General features: G+C 42.4%; 1 protein-coding gene across 5 annotated transcripts in view; it reads left to right on the forward strand.

The window, feature by feature from the left end:
- Window positions 1–13,038, forward strand: part of ARHGEF7 (Rho guanine nucleotide exchange factor 7) — a 107,176-nt gene that overhangs the window by 26,614 nt on the left and 67,524 nt on the right. Inside the window, exon 1 of one of the 5 annotated variants that reach the window (XM_048934559.1) lies at window positions 12,615–12,708. The exons of the other annotated variants lie outside the window; for them this stretch is intronic. Coding sequence (XP_048790516.1) covers window positions 12,703–12,708 — 6 coding nt within the window. The 5' untranslated portion in view covers window positions 12,615–12,702. Of the gene's footprint in view, window positions 1–12,614; window positions 12,709–13,038 lie in introns of those variants that run through there. 5 annotated transcript variants of the gene reach the window in all.

Genomic DNA, 13,038 nt, shown 5'->3' on the forward strand with positions numbered 1-13,038 from the left:
AGCTGTTTATGGCCTTACAGTAACTTCAGATGTGGTGCTTCTTAAAATGTGGTAGCTTTGTGCAATTCAATTGGTATCCTTTCTTCTCGAAGTGTTATGTGAATGGCAACTTTAGTTTTAAGTATTTCCCTCTAGGTGTTTCAGTTGCTCTGGAAGCCACATCCTTCATCATACATCGTACTTCACATTGATGTATCAAAGAAATTAGTGAGCTGCCAGCAGAAGTCTCACTTGCAGAAGTCTCACAAATACTTCAACTCAACTCTGTTGGCTGTGCAGACTGAGATATTTAAATAGCAAAGGTTAAATGAGGGGGGGAACAAAACACCCAAAATGTGTCAACATACCACGCGACACCTTTTAGTAACAAACTATCACTGCTATTCTCTACCATAGTCTCACCATAGTGGCACAGTGATACACGTGGAGTTGTTTCTTCTTGCCTGTCTTCTTACTACTGAAATCTAAATGTTTCAGTGAGCTGATTACGTAGAAAATGTGGAGGCACGTGGGGTACAGCCATGGGGTGCCCTGAGTCAGGATTGGACCTTTAGTTGACAGGAGGCAATTGTCGACAGAGATGATGGATGTATCAGTGTTTTTAGTAGCTTGATGGACTTCTGTAGCTTTTTCTAAAGCCTTCTGAAGCTATTTTGAGCTTTTTTTTTTTTTTTCCCTCAACATCCCATGGCAATGAGTTCCATGGTTTGCTTATGCATTTTATAAAAACTTCCTTTTGTTTGTAAAGCTGCTGCAGCTGATGCCAACAGGTACTCTTGTTCTTACGTTATAGATGACCTTCTCCATGCTGTATGTGACTTCATATGGCACAGTAACAACCTTACTGCATCTGTGTCCTGTTGCTTTTTGCCATGTGATGATGGACCAGAATGGTTTTTAAATTGTGGAGCTAGTATGGAAATGACAAATGCCATTAATTTGTTGCTTCAATCTTTCCTATTTATTTCCAGCATTGTTTCCTTAGAATTTCATGATTTGGCTGATTTGGTGTTAGTAAGTGACTGTCCCTCTTGTATTTGTCAATGGGAATAGCTATTGCAGAACATTTTTTTAATAGTGAAGACTCCTCCACCCTCCTTTCAGTGGGGTCCTACTGTTGTTAGCATTGGATTTCACTTGCCATTGTAATATTTGGTCACCTCTAAGGTTCTATGGTAGCTATTTGTTATGAATAAGGTAGTGATTAACCTGAATGATTAGATATCCCAGCAGTGTTCACTATAAGCTTTTTGTGAAATGATGTCTGTTGAGTACTGTAGGTCCTAAATAGGATCCTTCTTGAACACTTCTTAGATGATCTCTTCCTAGCAAAAACCAATTATTTGTGAATAGCTGTTATTTCTTCATGAGTATTTCTGAGTTTTCACAGGGAGTATTTTTTTAACTCAATGTTCAGGTGAAATATAAGGAAAGAGTTTTTTGTGATAAGGGCCATGGTGGACTGAAACAGGTTGCCTGGGAGGTGGTGGGTCTCGTTCTTGGATACATTCAAGGCTAGGTTGGATGGGGCTCTGAGTACCTTGATTGGGCTCTAGGTGTCCCTGTTTTTGCAGGAGGGTTGGACTTAGATGGCCTTTAGAGATTAAGTTCTTTACAGAGAGTGGTGAGGTGCTGGAACAGGCTGCCCACAGAGGCTGTGGATGCCCCGTCCCTGGAGGTGTTGAAGGCCAGATTGGATGGGGCCCTGAGCAGCCTGGTCTAGTATTAAATGGGGAAGTTGGTGGTCCTGCCTGTGGCAGGGGAGTTGGAGCTTCATGATCCTTGAGGTCCCTTCCAACCCTGGCCATTCTGTGATTCTGTGGCCCTTAAGAGGTCCCTTCCAGCTCAAACCATTCTATCTGTTACTGCTCTTTGTTACAGCTCTTGTCAGTTTCTCAGGCTTAGGCACTGGCTTTATTGGTCTGCACTTCTCTTGACTCCTTCCCTTCTCCCTTTTCCTAGATCTCTATAAGCCTGTGTTTGCTGCCTTCCAATCCTCCTTCTGTGTCAAGTAGAATATTGTGTGCTATTCTTAACATTTCAATCTGGTGTCCAGCTTCTCTTAAGCTAACAGGTATCATTTGGGGCTGGTAAGTCACAGAGATCCATTTGATCAGTCTCATTGACTCTCCTGTGAATTCTGGCATGGAGATAACCAGCTTTACAGTAATACCTGGGAGAATAGTATTTAAAGGAAACAGTTGGTCATTAACACTAATTTTTGCAAGAAAAAGTAAGAAAAAGTAAGCAAGAAAAAGTTGGAATCTATGTGAGCCGCTGGTGGATGTGTTGACTCTTCCTTCTACTTCAAGAAGAGATGAGTATCTGAAACAGTGTCACCTGCACAGAGATGTTGGTTGTTTCTGAGTGGTGAGAGTGCACCTGGGGCTGGGCTGCTGCCATGATGGCATGAGGTGGGGCCTGCACGGGTTCCTGAATTAGACAGGGGTTACCCTGCACTGCCTAGCACCATGGTACTTACGGCCATAATGCTGCAGGTAGGTGACTGGGCTCTTCTCTGGGGTTGGCTGGAGTGGTGAAACCTCATGCTGATGGCAGGTCTGGGGGTGGTGAGTGATTGCATTGAGGAGGCATGTGTTGTTAGCATTGTGATTTTGTTTCCATTTTCCTCTTCTGTTTAGCTGGTGCGTTCATGTGAAGGCTGTATTTTGTTTCCAAGTCTCTCTCTTCCTAATTCCAGGTGGGGACAGTGAGTGAATGACTGGGTGGTGCTAAACTGCTGCCTTGCTGCTAGGGTAAACCACAACTGGCAGGATTGGGACAAATGCTTTGTCACACTGTAACCAAACTGTTACCAGGTGGCGGAAGCTTGCTCTGTTCTGCCTGGTGAAGAAGCCCAGCGCTGCCTAGTGGCTCAGGATGCCAGGTCAGGGCCCAGGCAGTGGTGGTGAGGTAGGGTGTGCGTAAGTAGGCAGCTGGATTCGGGACCCTGCTTTGCAAAGGTCTGAATGCCTGTGGTTGTGTTACTGGGAGGAGTAGTGAAGATCATACTGCTGAGACTGTTTGCTCACAGCAATGCCTTCAGTTCTCTCTGCCAGCTGGGATACCCAAGGCCATTGGCTGGTGAGCCAGAATCTTACAACTGCAATAGCTAGTGTCTTGGAAAAGTTTGCTTTATTTCCTTCAGCTTGCATCCCCAGGTACTACTATGAATAAACAGAAAAATTGATATGGATTTTGTTTTTGTTTGCAATCTGCCATAGGCCATCTTTTATGGAGTTTTGGAAATACATGTTAAAAAAAATTCCAAGTTCCATAGACCACAAGTGTGAATTTTGTAAAGAAGTCTCTTGCCCAGCACCAGTGTCATGTTGGATAATTAGAATAGGGGAGGCTGCAGCTAGTTTTCCCTGTTGGAAAATTCCTGACCTGTGACTCTTCCTCTTGCCTCAAGTGAGTCTTCTTCCTTTGACAGACAAAATGTTTAATGTTTCCCTCCCACATGTTAGCTTGGGTGCTAACGTGGTCCTATTTTGGGCTCATTTAGCTCATGAAAGTTGCTGCAAGCTTCCTACTTCTTGCTGGATGCATTTTGTTTTTTTGCCATGTCAGCTGTTAGAATGAGATTGCTGTGGGAGTCTGATGAATCCTGTGTTAAACGTGTGTGAGGTCGTAGGAGATGGGAGTAAGGGAGATTCCCTATTTCAAACTGTGTGCTGATCTGTGGGCTTTTGAAACTGAGTCAGAAGGGTTTACTTGAGGCTGTGAAGTGTTTCTTGCCCTTAGGTATCTGCCTCACCCTTGGCAAGGATGATTGGTCTTTCCTGGCTGCTGCTGGATGGCCTCAAGGTGCAGTCTGTTGTGGTTAATAGTCTTTGGCGTTTGATGTTCTTTGCATGAAGATGCTGGGCCCTCTAGCTGCTCAGCTGCTGCTCAGGCAGCTAACCCAGCTTTGCATCTGGAGTGGTGACTGACGCAGAGCAGAGATGATGGAACTTGTCCCTGGCTCCCAAATAAAGTTCTGTGCTTTAGAATCACAGAGTGGCCAGGGTTGGAAGGGACCTCAAAGATCATAAATCTCCAACCCCCCTGCCACAGGCAGGACCACCAACCTCCACATTTAATACTAGACCAGTCTGCCCAGGGCCCCTTCAAACCTGGCCTTGAGCACCTCCAGGGATGGAGCATCCACAGCCTCTGTGGGCAGCCTGTTCCAGCACCTCACCACTCTCTCTGTAATGAATTTCCCCCTGGCATGCAACCTGAATCTTCCCTCCCTCAACATAAAACCATTTCCCGTTGTCCTGCAGTTATCACCCTTTCAAAGAGTTGATTCCCTTCCTGTTTGTAGGCTCCCTTTAGGTACTGAAAGGCTGCAATGAGGTCACCCTGCAGCCTAGAAATTGTGGGTGATCCCAGATCATGTTATTGCAGGTGACTGGAAGAGATGGAGAGATCCAGCCCTGGACTTCGTTAACAGCATTTGTGCTTGCTGAAATCAGAACTGCAGGCTGTGACTAGCAAAGGGCCCACTTCAGAGGAGCTGTAGATCAGAGGATGTGCATGGTTCAGAGCGGTTAATGGATTTTGAAACGAAAGTGTCAAAACGGGTTAGCTTGGATCCAGCTTAAACTTTCATTCTTTTTTTTTTTTTTTTTCAGGCTAGCTCATTTCAGCTAAATGTTGCAGACTTACTGTTTTTCTTCCATTGATTATAAATGGAGGCTTCAACACGCCTATGGAAATTCAGTAAGCCTTTGCTCTTTATTTTGGCGCTTTCCATGGTATATTCAGGAAGCAATTGAGATTTCTGATAAATTCTCTCTGAGCTGAAAGATGGTATCACTCCCTTGTTTTTTGTTGTTCTTGAATTTCTAGGCTACTTTTCCTTTTCCTTCCCACTTTTTTTCCCCAAACTTATGCATTCTTAGCATGTTTACTCAAACTCTGACCTATGCCAGAAATGTCAAAATCCATTCTCCTCCAGTCTGCCTCCTGTGCTTCTAGTGCACATCTAACTATACAAGCATTTTTCTGTTTTGGCATTTAATACCTTTATTTGAAAAACAAAACAAGTGTGTATGTGAAGTGCTTCTGCATGCTGATGAGCAGCAGGCTAAATGTGGTGCTAGTTTAAGGTCAGTGGGACTGTTCTTGTGGCTTGTGCCTTGTCTATGGCTCTTCCACCACTGATACTGAATCTGCGCATCATCTGATCACTTGGCTGTGCGCATTTGTTCCAGATGACACGTGAGCACGTGGTAGCCTTTAAGTTGTGGTTAAATCATGTGGTGCTGTAGTAAAACAGCCAGCAGGCTATTTTAAGAGGGGAGGCGATAACCTCATGTAGTACAAAATCTTTTCCAATAAAATGACTCTTCTGTAACACCTCCCTCCTCCACTTCCAGCTCTTACCTTCTGCCCTGCTCTGTCTAAACACTGGTGTTGGAAGTCTGTGGTTTTGCTATACATTATGGTAGTGACTTAACATGGTATTTAGCTACTGTTATTTCTGTTTTGCAAGTGGAGGTCTGGATTACAGATAGGACAGGTAATGCTACGTGTTTTGGATCAAAATAAACTGTTTTTCCTACTTTTTCTGCAGATTTTTTCATGATGTAAATGAGGTACTTGGCTTCATTACATAGCACTCTTCCCACTCTGTACAGTAAGGTTTTTGATATTGAGTTGATACTGGAGAAATCATTTGAGAATTGTTGGCAGAATATGAATCTAGACAGAAGGCATCTGAGATCAGTTGTGGTAAGCCATCCTTCCTGTGTTTTTCAGTAAGAAAATGGAAGTGTTTACAATTCAGCTGATACGTACTTTGTTTTAGAAAGTAAATCAAATATTAACATTTCAGTTCATAGTATTTGAAATCCTTAGCTTCAGGTATCTTGAATATATTGTCTCCCTTTTCATTAATGCTCAGTTGATTTGGAGCCTTAAAAGATAAAATTCAGTGTCGCTATGGAATTCAGGCATTGGCAAATGGTAGTTTGACTCTTCAAAATTGAATTCTGGAATGGAATATTCATGCTGATGATCAGCCTTCAAAACCTATTCAGAGGGCTGAATTTCCTCTAGTCTTCAGCCCAATTGGGCAGTTGGCTTCTGAAGTCCTAAGTGATTCTCATTTATTGCTGTCCAGTCATCTCAGTTCCTGCACTGATTGCATGTGATCCTGCTCTGGGGTCAGTCTTCGCTTTCATTGCTCTTGATATTTTCAGTTAGTGTGAAGTGTTGGCCCAGAGTTGAAATGTGAAGAGCCATTTCTTGCGTTCTTTTTCCTTTGAAGTTTTTTCTTAACTTGTTTCTTTCTAGCTTAATATTTAAATGATTAAAAAAAAAAAAAAGCCATGAAATGATATGCAGCTGTGATGCGTGGATTGCAAAGTAACATTAGATTCATTCACTTGTTTGTATATCAAGGCAGGAAGGAGTTTGCGGGTTCTCTTATGGCTACTTGAAAGTATGAAGCTTTCTTGTTGCAGGCAAGAAGGTGCAGATCTGCCTGTAAGCTTTACATAATACTTCAGGACATGGCGCATTTCCTCTAACCTGTAACTCAGGGGTGCTTGCATTCTCCATGCTGTTTCTTCGTGGGGGTGTTGGATGGAATTGGTATGAAAATAGGTGCCCAACAAGGATCTGAAATAGAGGATATGGAAAGAATGACTTTTAAAAAGGAAGAAAGCTCAGCCACTGCAGTGACCTGCATCCATCCATCTGACAAGGACTGTGGAGTTACACTGGTCACTATTGCTATAGACATCCTAGGAATGTAGAAGACCAAAATCTCCCATGTAATTTTTTTAAAGCAATTACTAGTTAGTTAGAAACTGATTCAAACATACAAAGCCCTAAAAACACAACTGACTTGATCTGACCAGCTTTATCCTGCTGCATTGATTTGTATACATTCATATGAGGGAGAAGAAAATGGTTTTGAGTATAAGCAGCTATTCTCAGAATGAAAGGAACAGTCCTCGAGTAGATGTTAGCATTGTTCTCAGAGAAGCAGGAGCTAGAAACTGCCTTCTTTTCCTGCAGCCTATTTATTTTGAGAGGTCTCCTGGTAGTTCTGTGTGCTTTATTGTTTGCTTTGTCTGCTTGTTTATAAAATTTGGCCTGGGCTTCTTAATTACGGCACTGCATTCAGTCCCATTTACAGCTTTGGCTTCTGCTCCGCTCACATCCTTCCGTGCTGTGTTAGTTTGTCATCTGTGATGTCTAAAACACTGAGATTAGAAGCCTTTATTATTATTATTTTTTAAGCCAAATATAGCTGATACACTGCAGTTTGTTTACAGCAGGGCTGTGCTGATAGGAGCTTCAGAAACACTTGCATTCTGCTTTTATAGGGCTGGATGATATTGCTTTTGAAGAAGAAAATTTCTTTGACATTCTAGAGAAAACTTGTTGCACTCTCTTGAAGGCACTTCTATGATCTCACTGACATCCTCAAACTGAGGAAACTGTGTAACTTGGGTTACTGAGCACCTGATCTCAGGCATCAGAAAATGGTATTATTTTGTACAGTGCTTTTTTGTTACATACACGCGTGCTTGAGCCCTTCACTTGGCATGCACTGCAGTTTTTACTCCTCAGTTCCTTCAAATATCTTTAGTGCTTTTGTTGTTAGAAACTGGGAGATGGAGAGAGTGGATTTTTTTAGTTCTCGCTTACAGAAAGAAAAACAACTTAGAGTTCACTAAAATAACCTTTACCTTTCTCTTGTGGTTTTCCCCCACTGTGTATAACTGTGTGACAGTGTCAGATGTGTTGGCAGTCTGTGCTGGATTGAGAGTTAGTTGCTCTTCCACTTGTGAAAGCAATAATGAAACTTCATAGCAGTGCTATCTGTATTTCCAAGCCTGTAATTTATAGGCTTTTTTAGTAGGTTGTTTAGAGAGTATTCCTTGTGCATTTTGACCTGAATGTCCACAGCTGTGTTTCCTTATTTAGGAAAGAGCTTTACATAGTTCTTGTCTCTATATATGAGAAATAAAGGTGAGCTTTACCAGGCTGAGTCTTTCTTCAGGAATGCTTCTGTCTGAGTGTCCTTCCCTGCTGAGACAGCTCTCTTCATGGACACTGCATCTTGTTTAGCTGAAACAAAGGAGTTGCATAAGAATCCGTTCTAATCTGTTGTGTTGGCATTCACCAAGAAATCTCCGTTTTGGTGTCCTGATGAAATTTTGTTTGGTAGTTTCATTCCAACAACTTCTATCTGGAGATCCAAGAGTGGGAGCTTCCTGAAGTCCGTGTGACTCCATCATTTACACGTATTACATGTCACTAAATGACTCTCCTTTTCCACTCTGCTCCCCAGTGACAAGAGTTTATCAGTGCGTAATATCTTTTAAGATTCAAAATGTACAGGATAATTCAGGTGCTCAGGAGGATTGGACTCAGATGATCTTTCGAGGCCCCTTCCCATCCCTGACACTGTGATTTGAAAGTGACTTAGGATGGGTAGTGATAGCTGTACTACTCATTTACCTGTGCAGGTAGAAATATGGAGCAAGCTCTGCTTGTAAATGAAAAACGCATGCAGGTGTTGCTAGCCCTCCTGTATTTATTTTTAAATTAAATATTTTTGGCTACTGCTAAAAGCCTATACTTTAAAGTACAAGGTTCTGTAACTTTCTTACTAAAAAATCCTTTTGGAATTCATTTGAAGATGCTAAATTGCCATGTTTTGTGTTTAAAAACATACAAAATTCAGGTAATCCCGGGAATTGTATCGCTCATCTTCAAAAAGGAATCTAATATTTCTGTGCAGATTGTTTGCCATGTAATTTTTTCTGGGGTTTGTGAAAACCTGTGTGTGCTTAGTTCTGGTGATGTTTAGATGTTGCCTTTGAAGCAGTGGCTTGGGTGGAATGTTGTATGGTGTTTGAAGTGAATCCTTAGTGCCTCGCAGCTGGCTGTGGGACAGAACGGAGATGGAGATGGAAAGCTTTAGTACATCTTCAGGAAATCTAAACAAAATTTCTTCAACCTTTATCCTTTTCAAATTTGTGTATTCAGATGAATGCGTGCCATCTGTACACACAGGTGTGCCACTTGTATATGCTTTTACTGCCAGTGCATGCTCTAGTAGATAACAGGTTTTTAAAGTATTATTCATTGTAGAGATTAAAGCTATTTATGTGATGTGGTGCTCGTAGTACAATTAAGCTCTTTTGGTTTTGAGGAATACGTTTATATGAGCAATAAATTTTATTTCAGATCTGAATCTTTATACGTTCTTTACCACTGAGTTTTGATTTCCCTCGTGAACTGTTACAAATAGCCCAGAAACCCCACGCTGCAGATCTGTTCTCCCAGTTATTTGTCTTACTTTTAATTTGTCAAACGACTTGATTTATTTAGCTTTCCCTTGTGCTGTGTATTACAGTTTGGGCGACTGTATGCATCATACAAATTTCCAGAATGCTGTAATCTTCTTCCCTTTCCCCCCTCCCCTTCCTCTCTGTTGTCATAGCTCCCTGCTTTCCTTATCTCCCCTTTTACTGCCGCAGCTTTCAGATGATAATTCCCTGCTCTCAACCAGCTGCTGCATAACGGCTGAGTGAGGCTGAGCTCCCTCACTGCTGACCCACCGTTGGAATGAACAAAGACATCGGTGCTTTGCCTGCAGGCTTACCTATGTGCTCTGGGTGTGTGAGGGTTAATCACAAGGAGGTGAAACACAGCTGTAGCCTTAGCGGCCCCTCGCCAGCTGCTGTGGGCAGGAGCACACCAGGGTAGTGGTGGAACTAAAAGAGTTGCTGGAGGTTCTTGTTTGTGAAGGTCACTATTTCCTCACTGAAAGATTTTTATTTTTTTTTCCTCCTTTTTCCCTGCTGTTCACTTCTCTGTGCTCCCATGGCCAAAAGCACTGTGGTCTGTCTGCCAGGAGCAGGTGGGATGACGCATTGCATGTGGTCATGCTGCTTGCTGCCAAACCCCGCAGGTGATGCAGAGACCCTGCTCATTTCCTTCCATTTCCTCCGGGGGAGCAAGCCAATGTTCTTCTAATCTTTTACACAGGGAGCCCTAGGCCACTGAGCTGAGCTAGGAAGTGTCCTGCTGGTTTGGAACACACAGCCTGGAGGTCATAGCTTGGTGTAGGGGTAGGTCAGCAGTGGCAGCCTATCTGTGATTCACAGATAGCAGGGCTGTCCTTAAATTAGCTGCTGTTGCTCACAGTGCTGGGCTTTAAAAAAAGCTGCCATCTATCTTCGTCAGATGTTTGAAATGTTAATGTCTGCTGAGAATCCTGTACAGTAAGTTTGAAGCATTAGTCTAGCAAGGAAATACATATTTAAAACAACCCTTTTATCTTCACCAGTATGTGAACTTGTCTTACTGTGAGACGCTCCTTTGCAGTAGATCATCCCCTAACCTGTACTGGTGCATGTAGTTATTCCTGCCCAGGTGCAGTATTCTATACTTGCACTTGTTAAACCTCATCATGTTCCTCCCTGCCCAATTTCCCCATCTGTCCAGGTCTTGCTGAATGGTAGCACAGTCTTCAGATGCATCAGCCAATCTTCTCAGCTTTTTATCATCAGCAGACCTTGAAGATGGTTAATTTGAAAACAAGTCATTGCTGGACATTTTTGGTATTGCTTAGTTTGCTCTTACCTGACCTTATTTTCATTTTTTTTCTTTCTCTTATTCCTCTGCCAGTGTGTTTGTGACTTCAGTGGATACTGCTCCTCAGGAATATAAGGGATGAGTATTCCTGTGTTGGTTTTATTTCATTAAGATTAGGTCATAAACACCTTTTGAACAGAGTTCTCCTCTCACCAAGGGCTGACAGCTCAAGTGGTTTAGAATGACCTGAGTTTATTACTGTGGCCCTTATTTATGCATTGGGATTTAAGTAGATGGATACAGAAGTCAGTTGTGCTGTGAAATGAGAGTATGGATTTAGTAGCTGAAAACCATTACATGGGTGAAATGGATCTCTGAGGCATTTAGCTTGATGTTTAGGGAACATCACTAATGGGAAAATCAATATAGCTCCTATGAAATGAATTTAAGAACTGTCTAATTAATAGCCTCTAATACAATTATAAATGAAGAATTACCATCTAACATACATCTTCCTAAAGGGTATTTGCTGCATTGATACCTGCTCACGTTGTTTAACATTTCATTAATTGCTCAGGAGAGGCCATTATATAATTGACAGGAAAGTTTGCTTCCTGTTGAAATTTTAGCTGCAGCAAATCTGCTGGCTGTGACCGAAAGGGCTGCTGTGCTCCTGGGGGTGCATGTAGTGCTGCGCATAATGCAAGGTAGTTTGGTCAGATCTGCTTTAGAATATAGCATGTGTCCAGGAGATTGATAGGTGAGATGTTGAAACATGGGAGAGGAGAGAGAATAACGTGAGAATGATGTTATTGACCTGTTTTCCTGTTCCTGAGTAAGAGGTGTAAGGGGAATCGGTCTGCTCACCTTCTGGAGTTCATTGATTTCCAGTGAACTTTTATTTACTGTAAGGAGTTTCATAGCATAGTCCTGCTCTTACCTTCATTTAATACTTTATGTTTTATGTTATGTTATGCTTTATGTTAATACTTAAAAGGCATATTTGCTTGTGGTCACTTCTGTGGAATTTGAAATCAAAGGGCCGATGTTTATTTGCTTTAAATCGTTTGCTAGAAGGATTTGGCTTATCTGTGTCCTGGTGCAACGTGACTTATGCAGTTGCACAGTCACATCCTGACTGATGTTTTCCCTAAGTGTCGTGGGGGAAGGTAGGGGGTGGATGAATGGGAGGGTAAAACATCCTTGCAGGTGGTGTGTCTGCAGAGTTGTTTGCCTGTGCAGCAGGGAAAGATGCGCTGGACGTATTTTTCCATGTGGACTTGCTTAGTGTCTGTATATGCCTGTCACACAATGTTTAAAAGACAGTGGAGTTATTCTCGAGCTAATATATTTTGTTTGCATATTTAGGTTCTAAGAGCTATGGCAAGGATGTGCAAGTCTGAATTCATGCTATGCTTCTGCAGTTTGAAAAGTGGGTTATACTGCTGTCATGGGAAGTAATTTAATGTGCAGGCTTTGTTTTGGTAACGGTGTGCAATATGAAAATAACTGAGCTCATTACTCACATCTCAAAATTCAGCCTTGGCTCTGTCAGTTACCGAAGTACTGCATGGATGTCCTTCTGGCCATGCTGAAGGGAGAAGCTGCTGAGGGACTCTCAGATCCAGATGAGATGTTTCAAGGGTCAGCTCTTAGGTCTGCATGTAAATAGCAGGATGGAGAAGGCAGTCCACACACACACAACTTATTGTGAAAACCTGCAGTTATCCCTCTTCTCTAGAAATCCCACGAAGCTCCTCATGAAACATCTTGAGATAATTTCGTTTAGTTGGAGGGGCTTTTTGGGTGTACTATGAAATCAGCATGAGGATGTCGTGGCCCTTTCATTAAAAAACAAACGACCTACTGGCTGTGACAGTGCCGAGGCTTCCTGTTGGAATGGCTCTATATAAAACCACAAGGAAGCAAACATTTCTCTTATCCTCTCATTGTGCTGCTTCCTGTGAGGCAGATTGGATGCACACCCTGGATACAGGCATTTTTTACGACCTCAAACACATTGTAAGGCCCAATCAGCTCCTCCTGGGTCCCTCATAGTCCCAGCACAACAGGAAACGGGGCACACTCGCATCCTGCTGTGCTTCGCTTAGCTGGCCTGGCAGAGCCCTGGCTGAAACCAAGCTCAGAATGAAGGTGAGCTGAAAATGTAGTTGTGATTATGATTATTTCTTACATTTCTGTAAGTTTTAGCTATAGTTTATAATGTTTTTCTTAAATGTACCTTTTTAATAATTCTCTCCCCCTCTGCCTGACCCCTTCCCCTCAGTACCTTTCTGATTCAACGTCCATGCAAGTGCCTGTGTCTATTTCCATTCTTTTTTAGGCTCAGGGCCACAGTTTCAAATACTCTTTACAAGTACTCCTTTGAACTATCTGTAGCACAGTGAAACTTGGTGGAAGTTATCTGACTTAGTTAATGCAAGCGGGAACTGCTTGGTGCCTGTCAGCTCTGCCTGTGACCAT

Source organism: Lagopus muta, chromosome 1 (genome assembly GCF_023343835.1).
Source record: "Lagopus muta isolate bLagMut1 chromosome 1, bLagMut1 primary, whole genome shotgun sequence".
NCBI lineage: Eukaryota > Metazoa > Chordata > Aves > Galliformes > Phasianidae > Lagopus > Lagopus muta.